Source organism: Rhincodon typus, chromosome 41 (genome assembly GCF_021869965.1).
Source record: "Rhincodon typus isolate 14 chromosome 41, sRhiTyp1.1, whole genome shotgun sequence".
Classification (NCBI taxonomy): Eukaryota; Metazoa; Chordata; class Chondrichthyes; order Orectolobiformes; family Rhincodontidae; genus Rhincodon; species Rhincodon typus.
In genome coordinates, this window is record NC_063372.1 from 8,102,553 (window position 1) to 8,121,560 (window position 19,008).

The 19,008-nt window shown below is 41.0% G+C and overlaps 1 protein-coding gene across 1 annotated transcript in view; it reads left to right on the forward strand.

Moving 5' to 3' along the window:
• The window catches only part of LOC109926119 (rac GTPase-activating protein 1-like), a 22,620-nt gene extending 13,850 nt beyond the window's left edge, over positions 1-8,770 (forward strand). The window contains exons 7-15 of the mRNA XM_048618862.1: positions 28-164; positions 619-783; positions 1,198-1,293; positions 1,880-2,078; positions 2,696-2,801; positions 4,497-4,629; positions 5,184-5,310; positions 7,094-7,205; positions 8,131-8,770. Of these exons, the coding sequence (XP_048474819.1) occupies positions 28-164; positions 619-783; positions 1,198-1,293; positions 1,880-2,078; positions 2,696-2,801; positions 4,497-4,629; positions 5,184-5,310; positions 7,094-7,205; positions 8,131-8,206 (1,151 nt within the window). The 3' untranslated portion in view covers positions 8,207-8,770. The remainder of the gene's footprint in view (positions 1-27; positions 165-618; positions 784-1,197; positions 1,294-1,879; positions 2,079-2,695; positions 2,802-4,496; positions 4,630-5,183; positions 5,311-7,093; positions 7,206-8,130) is intronic.
• The last annotated feature ends 10,238 nt before the right edge of the window (positions 8,771-19,008 follow it).

Sequence of the window (19,008 nt, forward strand, 5' to 3'; positions counted from 1 at the left end):
TTTTTTTTTTTTTTGTTTCTTTTGAAGCAAATCTGAAAGGACCAGATCTTGATGCCATTTCGGAAACTCCCTCGAGCACCCCATCAGCAACCAGTAGATCTGATATTTGCAGCACGCCTCAGAGTAATGGAGGGATGAGGACTCATGAGTTTGTCTCTAAAACGGTATTTTCTGGGGGTTTTTTTTCCCCCTGCTGTCTTCTGTTAAATTTTTCTGTTGCTGCAATTTTTTTTTTTATTATTTTTTTTTTTTTTTGTTTTGTTTTGTTTTGTTTGACTCTCCTGTACAGAAGCTTTTGACTACAAGTTTTGTCCCAGAATGTTTTCTGGAGTTTGTCTGGGTTACGTGATATTTTAAAATTATTCAATAACTATTTTTAGTTAAGAGTGAGGCTTCTTTTCATGTTCCTAAGCTCTTTAAATAGGCTTGGGTGTCATACCCAAGCCTAGGATTGTCCCAGGCTTCTGCCTGTGCTTCTCTGAAGAAACTGCTTAAACATGTATAAGATGAGGTTGGAAGTGCAAGTACATGGTACCGACTTCAAACCTTGTTTCCGCAACCCTGGAATAGTATTGATGTGTTCCAAATGACAATATGTTTGTCTTTATATTTTTCTAGGTTATAAAGCCGGAATCATGTGTTCCTTGTGGCAAAAGGATAAAATTTGGGAAGCTGGCCTTGAAGTGCCGAGACTGCAGAGTTGTGTCTCACCCTGAATGCCGAGATCGCTGTGCACTCCCCTGTATCCCAACTTTGGCGGGAACCCCTGTAAAAATTGGTGAAGTAAGCTTCACACTGACAGTCTGGAAATCTGTGGTATTGTCAACAGGCAGCAGAATTGGCCAGTGAAGCCCTCTCAAATTGTAAAGTAAAACTAGATAAAGCTGTCAAAGTTCTTCAACAGCTTAGACCAGCTAAGTGTTAACAAATCCACTCTCAAACATGAAAAGACAAATAGCTATTTACAGGGTAATCAACTGTAGCATTGAGGTACAAAATTGTTCTTTTTATGTTCGATATTGTATTTTCTTTGTCATAAATGGTGTCCATAGTTTACCAAATTTATCCATTTGGGTGTATGCAATTAATTTGTAAGTGAAATGTGCAAATAAATCACCCTCCTCTGATTATTCTGAATGTCTATGTCTATGGTATTTCTTCTGAAATATTCATCATTTTTGTTTGTGTTGCTTCCAGGGAGTTTTGGCAGATTTCACATCTTCTAAGTCACCCATGATCCCATCCATTGTGGTGCATTGCATCAATGAGATTGAGCAAAGAGGATTATCTGAGGTAGGACTAAAACCTTTCATTACTAATTCACCAATTTAGAGCCTTAATACAAAATAAACTGGAGTCCCTCAAACCATTTCCGTGTCTAGGCGTTAAGTTTTCAAGCTGTTTTATATTTCTCTTCTCTCACTATTCAGTCCTGGAGTTCAAGTTCTGTGCAGGCAACGTACTGATGAATTGTGATTAGTGTTAAGCAGGGCAGCAACAATTATGATTATTTTTGCGGGGCCTGAAGGAACATTCTTTGCCCTATAGAAATAATCCTGCCCTTTTCTAGCTGCAGCAATAAATCAAGCATGCACTTTCCTTGTTCCAACACAAAACAACACTTGAGCTCCTAGAACATCAATACGATTGTAATAACAGGCAGGGGTGTTGGGTGCATAACAGTAGGTCCCTTTCAAAATATTGCCATCCTGTTTAATGCTAGGTGAAACAATAGTCTCGTGTATAAGTGGCCCATTTATCAAGGAAAATAAGGTTGGAAAAGTGTATTCAAGATTCACAGAAATATCTTCAATTTCAGTTTATAAGGTTTATGTGTCAGGTTTAATTGTACAATGCAAGTAACTGGTGTTTCCATTAGACTGGACTGTACCGTATCTCGGGGTGTGACCGCACTGTGAAAGAGCTGAAGGAGAAGTTCCTGAAAGGGAAGAACATGCCATTGCTCAGCAAAGTGGATGACATTCATGTAATTTGTGGGCTTCTGAAAGATTTTCTGAGGAATTTGAAGGAGCCCCTTGTAACTTTCAAACTGTATTCAGCGTTTGTAAGTGCAGCAGGTTTGTACATTTTGATTCTGGTGATGAGTTTTGGAAAGAAGAACCTGTTTGTTGAATAACTGCAGATATGACTCAGCATGGACAATCCAATGACAAATTGGTTAACTATATAGTTAGTTTAACTAGTAGAACTTTAACACCTTTGCTAATTTAACATTGGGTGTGAAAACATTTTGCAAAGCAGTCAGTCCATCTAGGAGTTCAAATGTCCTCAATAGAAAGGAGCAGCAAGTTTGTTTTTTTTTAAACTCTGTTCTGGAGCTATTTGCTTTCCCCTGCATTGGAGCATGTGTTTTTCAATTTTACTTTTAAATCTGGCAAGTTTGCTGCTTAAGACATTGTTTGAGTGGAGTTTAGATTATTGGTCCTGTTTAAAATTGGGTATTAACCTAAAGGGGAATTATATGACTGATACTGTGCTATATCATTGTGCTTCAGTCTATTCAGAGGGGAAGGAAATTATGCAGCATATATTAAAACTGGGCTTATTTTCCCTTGGGAAATGTAAATGTAATTCATTTCATGCATTCAACAGAGTTCAGCATTTCTAACTGATCTTTTACCTAAGGGCAGAGATGTTGCACAGCTTGTCTCACCAATGTTGTTTCATTCTATAGACATTACTGACGACGATAACAGTGTTGCAGCAATGTATCAAGCTATCAGCGAGCTGCCCCAACCTAACAGAGATACTTTGGCATTTCTGATGAATCATCTGCAGAGGTATGTTTGAAGTTGTGAACTTGTGTAGTTTAAGACATTCACTACATAAGGGGTATCCAACACTTGGCAACATTTGTTGTGGCTGGTGAGTAGTTGACGCATCAATAATCCTTATTGGTCAGAATCTCAAAAGCAGCCATTTCTCATTTTACGAGCATATGAATTGGGAGCAGAAGCAGGCCACTTGATTCGTCGAGTCTGCTCCACCATTCAATATGATCCACGTTGTGGCCTCCGCTCCAAATTCCCACCTATTCCCCAAATAACCTTTTGACTCCATTTGTTAGTGAAGAATCTGTCTATTTCTCCTTTAAAAATGCTCAATGACCCTGCCTCCTTCATCTATGGAGGAGAGAGTTACAATGACACATGACCCTCCTAGGAGAAACAATTCCTTCCCATCTTTGTCTTCAATGAGAGACCACTCGTTCTTAAACTCTATCTATTGGTTCTAGTCTCTCCAAAAATGGAAAGCATCCTCCCAGTATCTATTCCCATCAAATCCCCTCAGGATTTTGTACGTTTTAACGAGATCACCTCTCATTCTTCTAAACCCCAATGGGTATAGTCCAATCTGTCTGAAGAAAACCCCTTCGTCCTAGGTCTCAGTCAACTGAATCTTCTCCTAACTGCTTATAATGCAATTATATCCTTTCTAAAATAAGGACACCAAAATTATACACAGTATGCTGGATGTGGTCTCACGTTGCCCTTTTACCTTCTCTCTTTCCCTATCCCATTCTTCGTCTTTTCAATTTCTTTGTAAACAAAAAACATGGAGTCAATGCAACTTTGAAACTTGCAGGGAGTGGAGGCAGCAGTGTCAGCGATCAGTGCACTAGTTGTGCAGACGTGGCACCCTCTGCTTGGGAGAGTGTAATCTGACAGGTTCCACTTTGTTTCTTTCATGCATTCGTGGGGTCGGGTTTAAATCTTTTTTTGATGTTGAGCTTATGACTTTGATGAAGCAGAAGTGGTTCCTTTTTATTTGAATGTTCAAACAATAGCTTGATCTCTGAATTTATTTTTAACTGAGCCTAAGAAGAAATAGAACTGGAAAAGAAACCGTTCCAGAAGCTAGAAGATGTCTCTGATAATATAATTATGATTATTGAAGAAATGGCGCTGGTGCCTTACCAATTGGAGAGGTTTTTATTAGCCACGCCCAGACTAAGACACAGGACATGCTAGAAGCTACAAAGAAAAGTCTCTAAGATGAGATCCAGGCTTTGCAAACTTGTGTGGAGCAATTCAACAAGTGTTACCTGACCTTTAAAAGTCCAGCTGTATGCAAAATTCAGAAACAACATTAACCTTGAGCCCAGTGGACATCCGAGTTGTTTATTCTCCCCACTCGTGTTTTGCTCAATTGAACGATTTAACTTCCCAAGTTTGCAAAAAAAAAATCCATCATCATTTTGTTCACAAATGTTGGACTAAATTTTAAGATTTTTATTCTGTAGCTCCGTTTATTTGATGGAAACATTTTTATTATTAGGCTTTAGCTGAATTTCATTGCATCATGGGAATTTAATGTGACTTATGCACCAGTTAGCTGGCAGTATGGTTCTGCTCTGTTCCATTGCTATAAAATCTTGAATAATATTTTGCTTGCCTCATTGATTTGTCCAAGTAAACCAAAAAGTTTGCTTGATTTGATGCAAAAGTCTGAACTTAAGTTTTCTTCCCTCTTAGAGTGGCTAACAGCCCAAACTGCAAGATGGACATAGCCAACCTTTCCAAGGTCTTTGGCCCTACAATTGTGGGTTATTCCACACCTGATCCATCACCCATGTCAATGCTACAGGAAACCAAGCTGCAACCGAAGGTATGTAACTAAACTGTTATCGTGTGCCCCCATCTGTTGACAACAATATTAATGTGAGGTGGGGTCAAGTTTGGGCTTTTAAAGTTAACCCTTTCATTCACATTCCTATGTGACATGCAGAGCTGCTGTTGATCAAAACTTCTGTTGTAGTCTGCAAGCATTCTGACATCGGTGCCGTAACTGCTATATTGTGCAAAAGGTGAAAAGGATGAACTTGAGCCATTCTCTCAGAAGGCACAATTAGAATTTCTGGTGCTTGCGGTTGGAAGTTCATCTGATGTTGGGGCTGTGTGCATCATGTCACAAAAACAGTCACAGTAGTGATCTAGTTTATTGTGAATATTATTGTTTTACCTTTGGGTTAACCACTAACCTCTCAAACAAAAATCTCTCGCCTTGGACTTAATGGTGCAAATGAGTACTCTTTTACGGTCTAGTTATCTGCGACTTTACAAGGCTTTGGGTAAAATGGTAGCAAGCAGTTTTTTTTATTATTGTGTGTCTGTGTCTGTTTTGGAACTGACCAAATCTAAATGCTGCTGCTTTTCTGGTAGGTGGTTGAACGTTTCCTATCTTTGCCAGTGGAGTACTGGAGCCAGTTTACAATGGTGGAACAGGAGAATATCCAACCTAATCGTATCATTGAAAATTCTAATGCTTACAGCACTCCTGAAATGAAAGGTAATATTGTTGGCGATCAAAACTGACGAAATAGCATTCTGACTTGTTTCAAGCTTTGCACTTGACTGTATCTTCTGATATTTCAAAATTATTCATGAGATGGATTTTCCAAGTCTGCTACGGGAAAGATGTTGAACTTGAGAGGGTTCAGAAAAGATTTACAAGGATGTTGACGGGATTGGAGAGTGAGTTATAGGGAGAGGCTGAATAGGCTGGGGCTTTTTTCCCCAGAGCATAGGAGGCTGAAGGGTGATCTTTATAGAAGTTTATAAAATCATGAAAGGCATGGATAGGGTGAATAGCCGTGGTGTTAGTCCCAGGTTAGGGGGGCCCAAAACTAGAGGGCATAGGTTTAAGGTGAGAGGGTAACGATTTAAAAGGGACCTGAGGGGCAACCTTTTTCATGCAGAGGATGGTATGTTTATGGAGCAAGCTGCCAGAGGATGTTTTGGCGGCGGGTACAATTACAACATTTAAAAGGCATCTGGGTGGGTACATGAATAAGAAGGGTTCTGAAGGATCTGGGCCAAATGCTGGCAAGTGTGACTAGAGCAGTTTAGGGTATCTGGTCAGTGCAGGCGAGTTAGACCGAAGGGTCGGTTTCCATACTGTATAACTATGACTGTTAGACCACTTAGCTAGGTACTGTTGTCAGTGGACCAAGTTGAAGACTCGGCTTGTGACTAAATCACGTAATCTTAGTATGATCCCATGATGTGTGGTGACTCCATCTTTCAGTTGAGACATTGGACTAAGCCCTGACCATGCTCTGTAGATCCTGTTACAGTATTCAAAAACCAAGGAGTTGGTTCTCCTCGTAACCTTGCCAACATTCATTCCTCAAACAGCAGCACTGTTCATTTTGCTATTATTATGGTATCTTGCTGTGTGCAAAATGGATGTTCTGTTTAATAACTCCATTGCCTCTGCCAGTGTAGTTCATGCAAGGCACTTTGGGATGTTTGTAAAATTTGACCGGCTGCTACTGTTGAAACTATGACAATTTTTTTGTTTCTCATTTTTTGGTTTGGAATGGAGTTGAAATTAAGAATTGAACTTTGAACAACAGCTTGCTTTAAAAGGTGCTAATTAGAAATAAACTAATAGAATCGCTGCAACAAGTTGACGAGTATTTTAATTTGCTGTTGTGAAAAATATCCAATATTAATGCACTTGTATGTATATTTGTTAAACCATTAGAATTGTGGGTGGTAAGTTAATGTCATGACTCTCTCCAAAGTAATTATGATTTTAAAAACTCCATTTTACAACTGTCTCCTTTCATTGTTTGAAACGAGAAGCAGAATACTTTGTGGGGATAAGTTTTTCATTTCATTTTTGATGTCTCTCCAACTTCGTATGGTAGTTAAAATTTTCATTCATCTATGAAAATTCAGCATTCCAGACCCTCAGTAGCACCCAGCACTGCTCCATAGATACACATGGGAGCATAAGCCACTTATCATGGAGAAGTGTTATTACTCAGTATGCAGAGACTGTACTTGTATCACCCTGGATCCTCCTAATCCAGGAGCATCCAAGCCAGGATTATGCCAGGCACTACAGGTCTTTGGACCAGGTTTTACCCAGGAGTATAGATCTGTCTGCAAATGGAGCTGCTCCAGGACATAATGGCCACCCATGTGCAGCTCTGAGTTAGTGCAGTCTCAAGGTAACTGATCTTCCATGAAAATCTAAACCTAAACTCCTGAGAGTATCTGGATATAAATTATGTTTTGGGTCTCATCTTTCTTTGAAATCTAATTCTTCATTTTCTTCCCAGTGAGCATGCTTGGGCCACTGACCACTCCAGAACATCAAATAATTGGCAAGACCCCCTCGTCCAGTTCCTTATCTGCACGAGTCAAATCCAGTCTGACCAAGACCACTCCCAAGTAAGTACATCTCTGATCCTGCAATCTCGAATCCAATGTAAGAAATGCTGTTTAATTACCATGTTACAGGTGCCAGTTTGTTTATTTTCGGTTGCTCCCCCATTTACCCTTTCCCTGTCTGATAACACTGTCCTTTCTGTGTCACTGGATGGGAACTGCTGGCACTGTCTGTGGGTGTAATCACATGGGCCAGAGAAATTCAAGAAGGCAGCATGCCACCACCTTCTTGAGGGTAGTTGGGATGGGCAATAAAGTTCTGGCTCAGCCAGTGACAGCCACGTCTTGTGAACAAAGGAGAGAAGGATGTTGCGATTTACTTGAATCTCCCTCGATCGTGTGTGTGCACTCCCTCCTCTCTCCCCTCCCCCTCTCCTCTGTCATGCGTGCACTACTTCCCCGCACCCACCCTCCCTGCTGCTGCACCCCCATTCCCCCCACCACCACTACTGCGCACACGCACTCCCTTATCTCCTTACATCATCTTCCCTGCCCCCAGATGGTTTTGGTTGATAACACCGTGCATTCGCCTTTGTCCTTTCACCATAACGAGTTGGGCATTGCTATAGTAATTTCATCATTCAAAGCTAAAAGCTAGGATTCTTTTTCCCTGAGGATCCTTGATGTTTCCATTCATATTTTGTAACCAAATCATTTTCAAAATGAGTGTTCTCAATCACTGTGCAACATTTACACCGTTTGGGTCTGATTGCAAGTTCTGCCTGTGCCCAAATTGCTTGATTTAAGTTGAAGTGACTTGTGTTTGTTCAGCTCTATAACTGTCTTGCTGCTTCTACATTTGAGGGCATTAAAGTTTTTTTTCCACCTGCTGTGATAAAATTTGAAACCTTGCTATCTGACAAGCAAAACTGCGAACAATTACCACCAAACCCGTTCCTTCAATGTAATATTGTTAAATGTTTTACAGGTTTGGAAGCAAAGGCAAGTCATCAATCAATTTCAATCGAACTGGAAACTTCTTTGCCTCCCCATTATTGAAATAATCTCACATTTAACCAAATAGCCACAAAAATCAAAATAAGCTTCCCTGGAATTTCGCATTAAACCAACAAGTGCAACCTGCAGGTTTTTTGTATAACAATCTGCATCATACAGTAGTTTTAATAATGTGTAATCACCAGTCTAATCCTTTTAAATATAATGTAGTTGACGTCTGTTATTAGAGATGATACTTTTTTTAATGTTTTGAGCCTATTTTTAAGTAGATAACTTCTATATTCCAATTTGTAATACTACAGCTTACCAGTATGATGGGAACATTGAAAGTTTAATTCTGTAACCTTTAGACTGGCAACTGATTTGAAAAAAAACATTGGTATGTGTCTCAGAAATACTAAAAGCTCAAAGTGAAAGATTATTTTACATAGTCAAAGATTGTGGGATCTGTTATTACAGAATGAGAAATGTATGGGGGATAACTGAAGGATTGCTATAATCCACTAATTATATCCAGCTGACTGAACAATTCTGCCTAGCATTGATCTGGCTGAATTTTTGTATTCTGCAATTTTCTGCCTTTTGTGGAGCTATTAAACCTGTACGAAAGATCTGGGCTCTTTTTATTTGTTTTCTTTGTTTTGCTTAAATTTCTTGTCACTTTGGAGGTTAATTTTTCAGCGGTAACCAATATGTACATAGCAGTTTTGTATTGTTAGCAATAGACTTGTATTCAGTGGCTCCATGCTTTAGTGGGAGTCCACTACAAGCCAAAAATGCCATGGAATGAGTTTTGTGGCGCAGCCTGACTTCTGCCAGCTTTTAACCTAGTTCATTGTGTTGACAATTTTTAATCCAGTTACAGAACAAAACTGGTTTTAAACCGACGTATCTTTGCTACAAAGCTGTGCTTTGATACCAGTAGCTATCAAGTAAAATGAATCACCAGTAGTATTTTTAGTATGAGGTGCTCACAATCTGGACACGATAGAGTATTGTCAAAGAACTTGGTTTTATAAAATGCATTTCAAATTGAGTTACCTATTTTGTGTATCCTGTTCTTGGCAAAGAACTGGGCATGGAACTCTTCAAATTTGGGATTACCATGGCCCTTTCAGTGATTTAATAGAGGTTCCATTGTAAAATCTTTGTAGATTAAAATGTATGTGCTGCATTTTATTTTTGTTGGAACATAGTGTTTAGACAAACTGGATATAAATTTGTTTTCTAAGCCATTGAAAACCATTTGGCTTGTGTATGCATGTAAACGTTAACTTGTGATCCATCTTGAAGTGCAAAATTAAATTGGACACAGACGAATGCAAAGTGCTGACCTTGGTTATGGCTTGAGATATGCCTCGATATACATTGAATAACTTCACAGAAGTATTCAGCACCAATAATAAAATAGAAAATTACGACCAAAAGTAGAAGCATGTTTCCAACTAATAAATTTGTATGTCGTGCAAACTAGATTTTAAATTATAGATTATGGTGTTATCTAAATGTAGCTTTTACAGAACATGTAAACGCATCTATTCCCTTCAGCTTTTTTAATATTCCTTTTTATGCATTTGAGTGGTAACTATTGTAAAATATCATCTGTACCAAAGACTTGCCTGCCTCTCTCTCAAATTTGCCTTCAGCTGTAAAATCCTTGCTTCATCAGCGTCTGTTTATAGAACTGCAGTGAAACCTGTTTATTAGGCACTAAATCCAAGTGAAAACTCATGCGAGGTGTCAATATGCAGCTTTGTTTTTTTTTTCATATTGTTCAAAATTGAAACCCACAGGATACCATAATTTTGTTTGAACTGTTTTTTTGAAGTGCTTGCAACCATTTAAGGATGTAAGTTACCAAATCACTGCAGCTTTATTGATGCATATTACACAATATATTGTAAGTCATTTTCACTGTATTGTTGTGTAATGCATACTCTTCTGTTTCAAAAGCTTCAGTTAAATAAGTGCAGTGATCAACTCTGGTGTTTTTTGTGTATTTTTTTTTAAAACTGCGTATGTGAATTTCAATGGGTTCATGTGCCATCCCGACTTGGAACTATATTGCTGTTGCTTTGTGATCACTAGGTCAAAATCTTGGAACTCCTTCCCAAAGTGTACTGTGCGTGTATCTACATCAGAGGGACTGTAATCGTCCAAGAAGGTGACTCACTCCCACCTTCTCTAGGGCAATCAGGGATGGACAATAAATGCTAAGCCAGCCAGTAATGTCCATATCCCTTGAATAGGTGGAGGAGAAAAGAGACCTCACCCATCCATGGAATCTCATGGCTTCTTTCATATAAAGTGACATATTGTTTCTCCTTGTTTAAGCAAATGCACTGAAGTGTCTCTGCTTTTAGTCGACATGTACTATTTGCACGTGGCTATTCACCAATGACAGACAGGATCCTAAGTATGGCTTTCCTAATTAGTTTTAAAACCCCAACACAATGCATACAGAATTTAAATGCTTACAGGGAGTTGTACATTATCTCCAATCTTGCAACACCAGCAAAATTCTACAGTATTTCCAATTGTAGAAATAAAATCTATGAGTAGCCTTAGATCATTCAGTCACTTGTGCCTGTGTTACCTTTTCAGTATGATCATGACTGATCTGATTGTCACTTTTGGTATATTTTTCTATCAGTTGCCAGTAACCTTCGACTCCCTTGTAGGTCTGAAATCAAAGGATGAATGATTTTAACTAATTGCATACGTGCATTACAATATAACAGTCCCAGTAGCCCACTTGCGCAGTGGATCATTTTCCAGTTTTATTTCAAATGAAATATATGTAGTCCTTACATATGCTGAAGTTCCTTATTAGGAAGGGATAAGGCCTTTAGCTACAGCAAAGCAATAGGCCCAAGAGGTCCAAACTGACATTTATGTTCCACACGACCTTTCCCCCCACTTATTTAATTGCATCTCTTAACGGCCTTGGCTTGCCCTTAAATGCATCTGTTCTATTTGCACTGTATGAGAGTGTCAGATTTTGACCACACAGTAAAGAAGTTAAACCAATCCAATGAGGAATTCAAAATCAAGACTCCGATAATTGTGTCCTGTCATGTTGGACTCCTTCCCCCCATTTCATCCTCAGGGGGTGACCTAATGGAAGGGGTTTGACAAGGTAGGTACTTCCATTTACTATGTCAGAAGAGTATCAAGCTGTTCAGCTTTAATTGATGGATGTAGGTTCTAAGTTTTGATGTCAATGTGGAAGTTTTTGCAACTTCTCCAGAAATCCACTCAAATGTTTTGTTTGCATTTTTACATGTGCTTCCACTGCTACTTTTGATGATTTGTGAATCTGACCCCTTTAACTTTCTTTACTCCCCTTTTTGGGCACTTAGTCCCTAAGGAGTATGTTTTCTTATTAATCACTATAAAACCACCAGCTCACTTACCCATATTGAAATTCAACTGCTTTAAAATGGTTGCCACAGGTTCTTTATAGATGAATTTAACAAAAGAAGTAGGAAAAGGTAGATCTAACTTAAGCAGTTTGCACCATTGAAGGATAATCCTGTCGGGTGAGGGTAACTTTATCATGATCCTTTTCCCAAATTTTTCTTGAAGGGGGAAGGGGTGCAGTGGTTTGTATTCTGAGATGTACTTTCCCATTACCTTGCTCAGTTACAAAATTGCAACCTGCTCCTGAACCCAGCAAACATTTCAGAGCATGGTAACTAAACTCACAATGTTTAAAGTAAGACCACCATTCTAGACAAAAGTCATCAATAAATGCACAAAGCAAGTGGGAAGTAATAGAAAACTTTTTCACCCAGTGAATAGTTAGGGTATAAAATGTGCTGCCTGGAAATGTAGTGGAGGCTAGTGCAATGAAGGCATTCAAGAGGTGTATTGGATGATTACTTGGATGAAAATGATGTGCAAGAGTATACTGGGAAAAAGAGATTAAATGAGCATCATTGTTAATGAGCTGAAGAGTCTTCTGTGCCATAACACCTCTCAGAAATGTCCCATATCCAATTATTATATTCTTAAATGTGCTCAATGTACACCTCTTTGAGCAGCAATTGACATCTTCATACAAATTGCTTTAAGGCATTTTTTAGGAGTACTTCTTAAACATCATGTCATTAAACTACAGTTCTGGTCCAAGATGGCAGCGAAGTAGGGTTCCTGTGCCAGAGCTTGTCCATTCCAACTGCGTTTTTTCCCCCTCCCCTCTTTTTCTTGTACTTATTTATCTTGTCCTGAGCTTGGACAGTGGCGGTGAGAGCCCAGCATGTGGAACTTGAGCGGCCACAAGCTGGGCCCAAGGAGTGGACTTCGGGTGAGCCTACCGCTGACCTTGAGCTAGGCTCAGGGTGCAGACCTCAAGCAGGGCCAGCACAGAGGCAAGTGAGCCACTACTTACTTTTCTAGAGCAACACAGGACCTGGGATAGGCTGCTGCTAAATCGGCAGAGGTGACATCAGCATGGTAGGCCCAGCAGCAAAAGATGGCACGTGAGGATTGGCAACTTTGTTGGTTAGGTCTGGTATTGGCTGCGAAGCGGTAGCAGAAGGGTATTACAGCAACATTGATGACGTGGGCCCAGCAGTGAGAGACACGACTCTGGCGTTGTTGGGTCTGACACAGGTGGCAGCAAAGCAGTGGCAGAGGAGTATCAGACCAGCAGCAAAGATGGGGCCAGAGGATCGATGACTTCGTTGCCTGTGCCACTATTCTTCCACCACCGTCTACACCGGACACAACCACCATTGATGAGTTAGCTCAGGGTTGATGGACTCTCTGCAAGCTATAGCATTCTTTTCTTTTTCCTTATTCTTAAATTATTCAAAATGGTGCTGTTTCATGGTAGCAAATGAAAGCTTTTCACTATTGTATTCTTACCATAAAATACATGACAATAAAATCAAAATTATCATGACTGTATGTAAATGCACCATTGTGTGGTCCTGAACCATACAAAGCAGGAAGATTCTGAGTTTGGTCTATAGTCTCTGTTCAGTCTAGCCATTGCTGCTTTTAACAATTGTATCTCTTACCTAGGGTGGGATTAAAAAAAACATCCAGGTTTACTACAAGGAAATGGAAATGATGTCACTCTGTGATGCAGCCTCTTGTTTCTGAGGTTATTATCCTGTAGGTACTCGCATTGAGACCAATGTGGAAAAATAGCACTTGGATGAAATGCTGGTGTGTTCGTACTGAGTGTGGAATAGTATCCCACTATGAAATGATGCTTCCAGCTAAGAGGATAAATAAATCCGAAGCATTATCGAAGTGGTTACCCAGAGTTTCATGAGCTATATTTAAGGATTTCTGCTGACTCTGGTTGATCTTGCCTACATCATTCTGACAGGATTTGTTTTCAAGCCTAGCTAACAACTCTTAAAATGAAGTGGGGCTTTAACTGTTAATATAGTGTCATAGAGTATACAGCATAGAAACAGGCCCTTTGGCCCAAACTGGTCCATGCTGACCATGGTGCCCACTCAGCTAGTTCCAATTGCCCGCATTTGGTCCATATCCCTCTAAACCCTTCCCATCCATGAACCTATTCCAAATGTTTTTTTTTAAATGTTGCTATTGTACCTTCCTCAACCATGTTCTCTGGCAGCGCATTCCATGTATGCACCTATCTGCATGAAGAAGTTGCCCCTCAGGTCCTTCTTAAATCTTTCCCCTTAAACCTATGCCCTCTAGTTTTCAATTGCCCATCCCTGGGAAAAAGACTATATGCATTCATCCTATCTATGCCCCTTATGATTTTATACACCTCAATAAGGTCACCCTTCATTCTCCTACATTCCAAGGAGTAAAGTCCTATCCTGGCCAACCTCTCCCTGTAACTGAGGCCTACTAGTCTTTGCAACATCCTCATAAATCTTCTTTGCACACTTTCCAGTTTAACTATGTCTTTCCTATAACAGGGTGACCAAAACTATACACAATACTCCAAGTGCAGCCTCACCAACGACTTAAACAACTGTAACATATCGTTCCAACTCCCTTACTCAATGCCTTGACCGATGAAGGCCAGCATGCTAAATGCCTTCTTCACCACCCTGTCTACCTGTGACGCCACTTTCAACAAATTATGTACTTGTAGACCTAGGTCCCTCTGTTCCACAACACTCCTCAGGACCTTACCATTTACTGTATAAGTCCTACCTTGGTTTGACTTTCCAAAGTGCAACACCTCACACTTACCTGTATTGAATTGCATTTGCCAATCCTCAGCCCATTTCCCCATATGATCAAGATCCCTCTAATTTTTGATAACCTTCCTCACTATCAATGATACCTCCTAATGTTCTAAGATCCACAAACTTACTAATCATACCTTGTACATTCACATCCAGATCATTTCTGTAACTAACAAAGGTCTCAGCTTCAACCCCTGTGGTGCACCACTAGTCACAGGCCTCTAATCTGAGAACCTTCAACCATCACCATCTGCTTCCTACCATTGAGCCAATTTGGAATCCAATTAGCTAGCTCTCCCTAGATCCCATGTGACCTAACCTTCATGACTAGCCTGCCATGTGGGACCTTGTCAAAGGCCTTACTAAAGTCCATATAGACAACATCCACTGCCCTACCCTCATGTATCATCTTGGTTACCTCTTTGAAAAACTCTAAAAGATTTGTCAGACATGAGTTCCTGCACACAAATCCATGCTTACTATCTCTAATTAGACCTTGACTATCCAAATGTTGGTTGATCCTGTCCCTCACTTTCCTATCCAATAACTTGCCTACCACTGATGTCAGCTTCACTGGCCTGTAGTTCCCTGGCTTGTCTCTGCTACCTTTCTTAAACAATGGAGCAACATTAACCACCCTCCAGTTTTCTGGAACTTCACCAGTGGCTAAAGATGAAGTAAAAATCTCTGCAAGGGCCTCTGCAATTTCCTCCCTAGCCTCCCACAACATCCGAGGATGGACTTGATCAAGCCCAGGGGATTTATCCACCTTAATGCACTTTAAGGCTGCAAACACCTCCTCTTTGGTAATATGTATGCAGTCCAAAACATTCCCACTTATTTCCCTTGTTTTCTTAGCATCCATGATTCTCTCCTCAGTAAACACTGAGGAGAAATATTCATTAAAAAATCTCCCTCATCTCCTGTAGGTGCACACATAGACAGCCATGCTGATCTTTAAGGGGACCTATTCTCTCCCTAGCCACCCTTTTACTCTTAATATAGCTATAGAACCTCTTTGGATTATCTTTAACCTTATCTGCCAGATCCATCTCATCCCCTCTTTTTGCTCTTCTGATTTCCCTCTTAAGTGTGATCCTACACTTTTGATAGTCATCTCGGGATTCACTTGAGCCTGATAGCTTAAACCCAATGTATGCCTGCTTCTTTTTCCCGACCAGAGCCTCAATATCCTCGTCAGCCAGGGATCCCTAAACCTGCCAGCTTTTCCCTTCACCCTAACAGGGATATGCTGTCCCTGGACTCTTGATATCACACTTTTAAAAGCTTCCCACTTGTCAGTCGTTCCTTTTCCTTCAAACAGAGTCACCCAATCGACCTCTGCTTGATCCTACCTCATGGCCCCAAAATTGGCCCTGCTCCAGTTTATCACCTTAACCTGTGGACCTGTCCTATCTTTTTCCATAACTATATTAAAACTAAGAGAGTTATGGTCACTGGACCCAAAGTGCTCTCCGACTGACAGTTCAGTCACTTGCCTGACCTTGTTTCCTAAGAGGAGGTCCAATGTTGCACCCTCCCAAGTAGGGCCCTCCACATATTGATTCAGGAACCTACTTGGACACATATGACAAATTCCACCCTGTCAGGGCCTTTTATCTCCTGGAAGGCCCAGTCAATAACAGGGGAAATTAAAATATCCAATCAATACTACTCTATAGTACTTACAGGTATCTGCAATCTCTCTACACATCTGCTCCTCTAGTACCTGCTGGCTATTTGGGGGTCTATAATACAGTCCCAACAGAGTGACTGTCCCTTTCTTGTTTCTAAGTTCTAAACACATGGCCTCATTTGATGATCCCTAAAGAATATCCTCTCTAAGCACTGTTGTTATGTCCTCCCTTTTCAAAAGGGCAACTCCCCCTCCTCACTTACCTGTACTTCTGTCACGCCTGTAGCTTCTGTATCTTGGAACATTAATTTGCCAGTCCTGCCCTTCTCTCAGCCATGTTTCTGTTCTGGCTATAATATCCCGGTCCCCAGAGCCAATCCATGCTCTGAGCTCACCTGTCTTACCAGTCAAGCCTTGTGCGTTGAAATAAATGTATTTTAAACAAGAAGCATTTTCCCTCCCTTTACTGTGCCCCTGGCTATCCTGAATAGTAAACTTGATCTCGATGGCCCCTCTCTTATTCAGAGTCCCACCCACACACCCCTTCTCCGCCCCCCCCCCCCCAAAACTAGTTTAAACTCCCCCAGGTAACACTAGCAAATCTCCCCACAAAGATATTAACCCCACTCCGGCTCAAGTGCAACCCATCCCTTTAGTACAGGTCACCTCTATCCCAAAAGAGATCCCAATGATCCAAGAACTGAAAACCCTGCCCGCTACATCAGCTCCTCAGCCATGCATTCATCTGGCCTATCTTTCTATTTCTATCCTCACTGGCACATGGCACTGGGAGTAATTCGGAGATCACTACCCTGAGGACCTGCTTTTTAACTTCTTACCTAAATCCCTGTATTCATTTTGCAGGACCCCATCATTTTTTCTACCTATGTCATTTGTAACAATGTGCACAATGACCTCTGGCTGTTCACCCTCCCTCTTCAGAATGTCTGCAACCGCTCAGAGACATCCTTGACCCTGGCATCTGAGAGACAACATACCACCCTGGTGTCTCTTCTGTAGCCGCAGAATCTCCTGTCTGTCCCCGCCACAATTCAGTCTCCTATCAGTATCGCTCTGTCTGACTGCACCCTTTCCCTCTGTGCCTCAGAGCCGATCACAGTGCCACTGACCTCACTGTGCTGCTGCTGCTAGCCCCTGAAAAGTCATCCGCCCTCAACAGTATCCAAAACGGTATAGATGTTATTGAGGGGAATGGCCACCGGGGAACCCTGCACTATCTGCCTTGCCCCTTACCTCTTCTAGTGGTCACCCAGCTACCTGCAGCTTAGGAGTGACCACTTCACTATAGCTCTTATCAATGATGTTCTCTGCACCCTGGATGATCAAGTGCATCCAGCTCTTGCAGCCAGGTGCACTTCTCACAGGTGTAGCCACCAGGGAAACTGGAAGTCTCCCTGATCTCCCCTATCCTGTAAGAGGAACATGCCACTGCCCTAACTACCATCCCCACTGCCTTCAGTCCAGACAGAAAGAGAGTTAAAGAGGCCTTACTTATTCTTGCCAGTACCCCTGCTCAGCCTCCTCATGCCAAAATCTCTCAAGCAAAGGCCTCAGCACTTCCACTCTAACACTGGCTGACTCTCTTAATGGCTGCTCCCTTGTACACCTTTACCTTCCCAGTTGTCCTCCTCTCTGACCTGTACAATCATGATGACTTTGGAAATGTCTCCCAGAATTCCACTGTGATGACTCTCAGCTGCCCTCTGATTCTCTAATATAGTATCAGAAGTTTCACTTATGGCTGTGTAACTGGTAGAACTTTTTCAAAAATTGAACATAATCATTTGTTCAAAACATTGAATGTTTATATTTGGTACAGTGGGAATACCAACTAACTGCTAATTTCTTTCATGTAAGTTTGAACCATGTCAGAGAACCTTCACTGGTTAAGATAAGCTTGGTTTGAATTGACTTGAAAAAACAAGGTTTCACCAGCTTCTGACAGACAATATTCCAAACCAAGTATTAAGTATTGTTTTTGTTCTATGACTGTGGTGCACATTACCATTTATGTCAGAGGTACTTTTTACAAAGAATTACCTGAGTAAATAAGACCATGATCTGTCTAACTCTGGGCCCTCCACCATCCTGATAGCTTCAGAATACAAAGATAATGCAGTTACTAACTATTCATTGCTCTAAATTAGTCTACAGCAGATTCAGACACAAAGTGAGGAAACTCCCAGCAATGGAAAGCTGTTCCATTTTAATAACGTCAAGCAGAAATCTTGTGTAACTGTGGAAGAAAAAGAGGAGTGTGGGTACGTCCACAAGGTTCTATCTTAAGCTAAATCCTTGAAGCAGAACCTAGAACAGCTTTTAAAAAGAAACTGGGTGAAGGTTTGAAATAATAATTTTGGGGGAAGCGATGGCCTAGTGATATTATCGCTGAGCTATTAATCCAGAAACTCAGCCAATGTTCTGGAGAACCTAGCTTGAATGCCATCACAGCAGATAGTGGAATTTGAGTTCAATACAAAAGGTATCTGGAATTAAGAATCTACTGAGGACCATGAAATCATTGTTGATTGTCAGTAAAACCTATCTGGTTCACTATTTTCCTTCAGGGAAGGAAATCTGCCATCCTCATCTGGTTTGGCCTATGTGTGACTCCAGACCCACAACAATGTGGTTGACTCTCAGTTGCCCTCTGAAGTGGATTAGCCAGCCATTCACTTGTACCAATCGCTATCAAATCTCAAAGAAATGAAACTGGACAGATCACCTGGCATCGACTAGGCACTGGAAAAGACAACTGCAGAAACAGCCCTGTCGACCCTCCAAAGTCCTCCTCACTATCATCTGGCTAGTGCCAAAATTGGGAGAGCTGTCTCACAGACTAGTTATGCAATAGCCTGACACAGTCATACCAATGGAATCATACCTTACAGACAATGTCCCAGTCACCACCATCACCATTCCTGGATATGTCATGTCCCACTGGCAGCACAGACCCAGCAGAGATGGCAGCACAGTGGTACATAGTCAGGAGGGAGTTGCT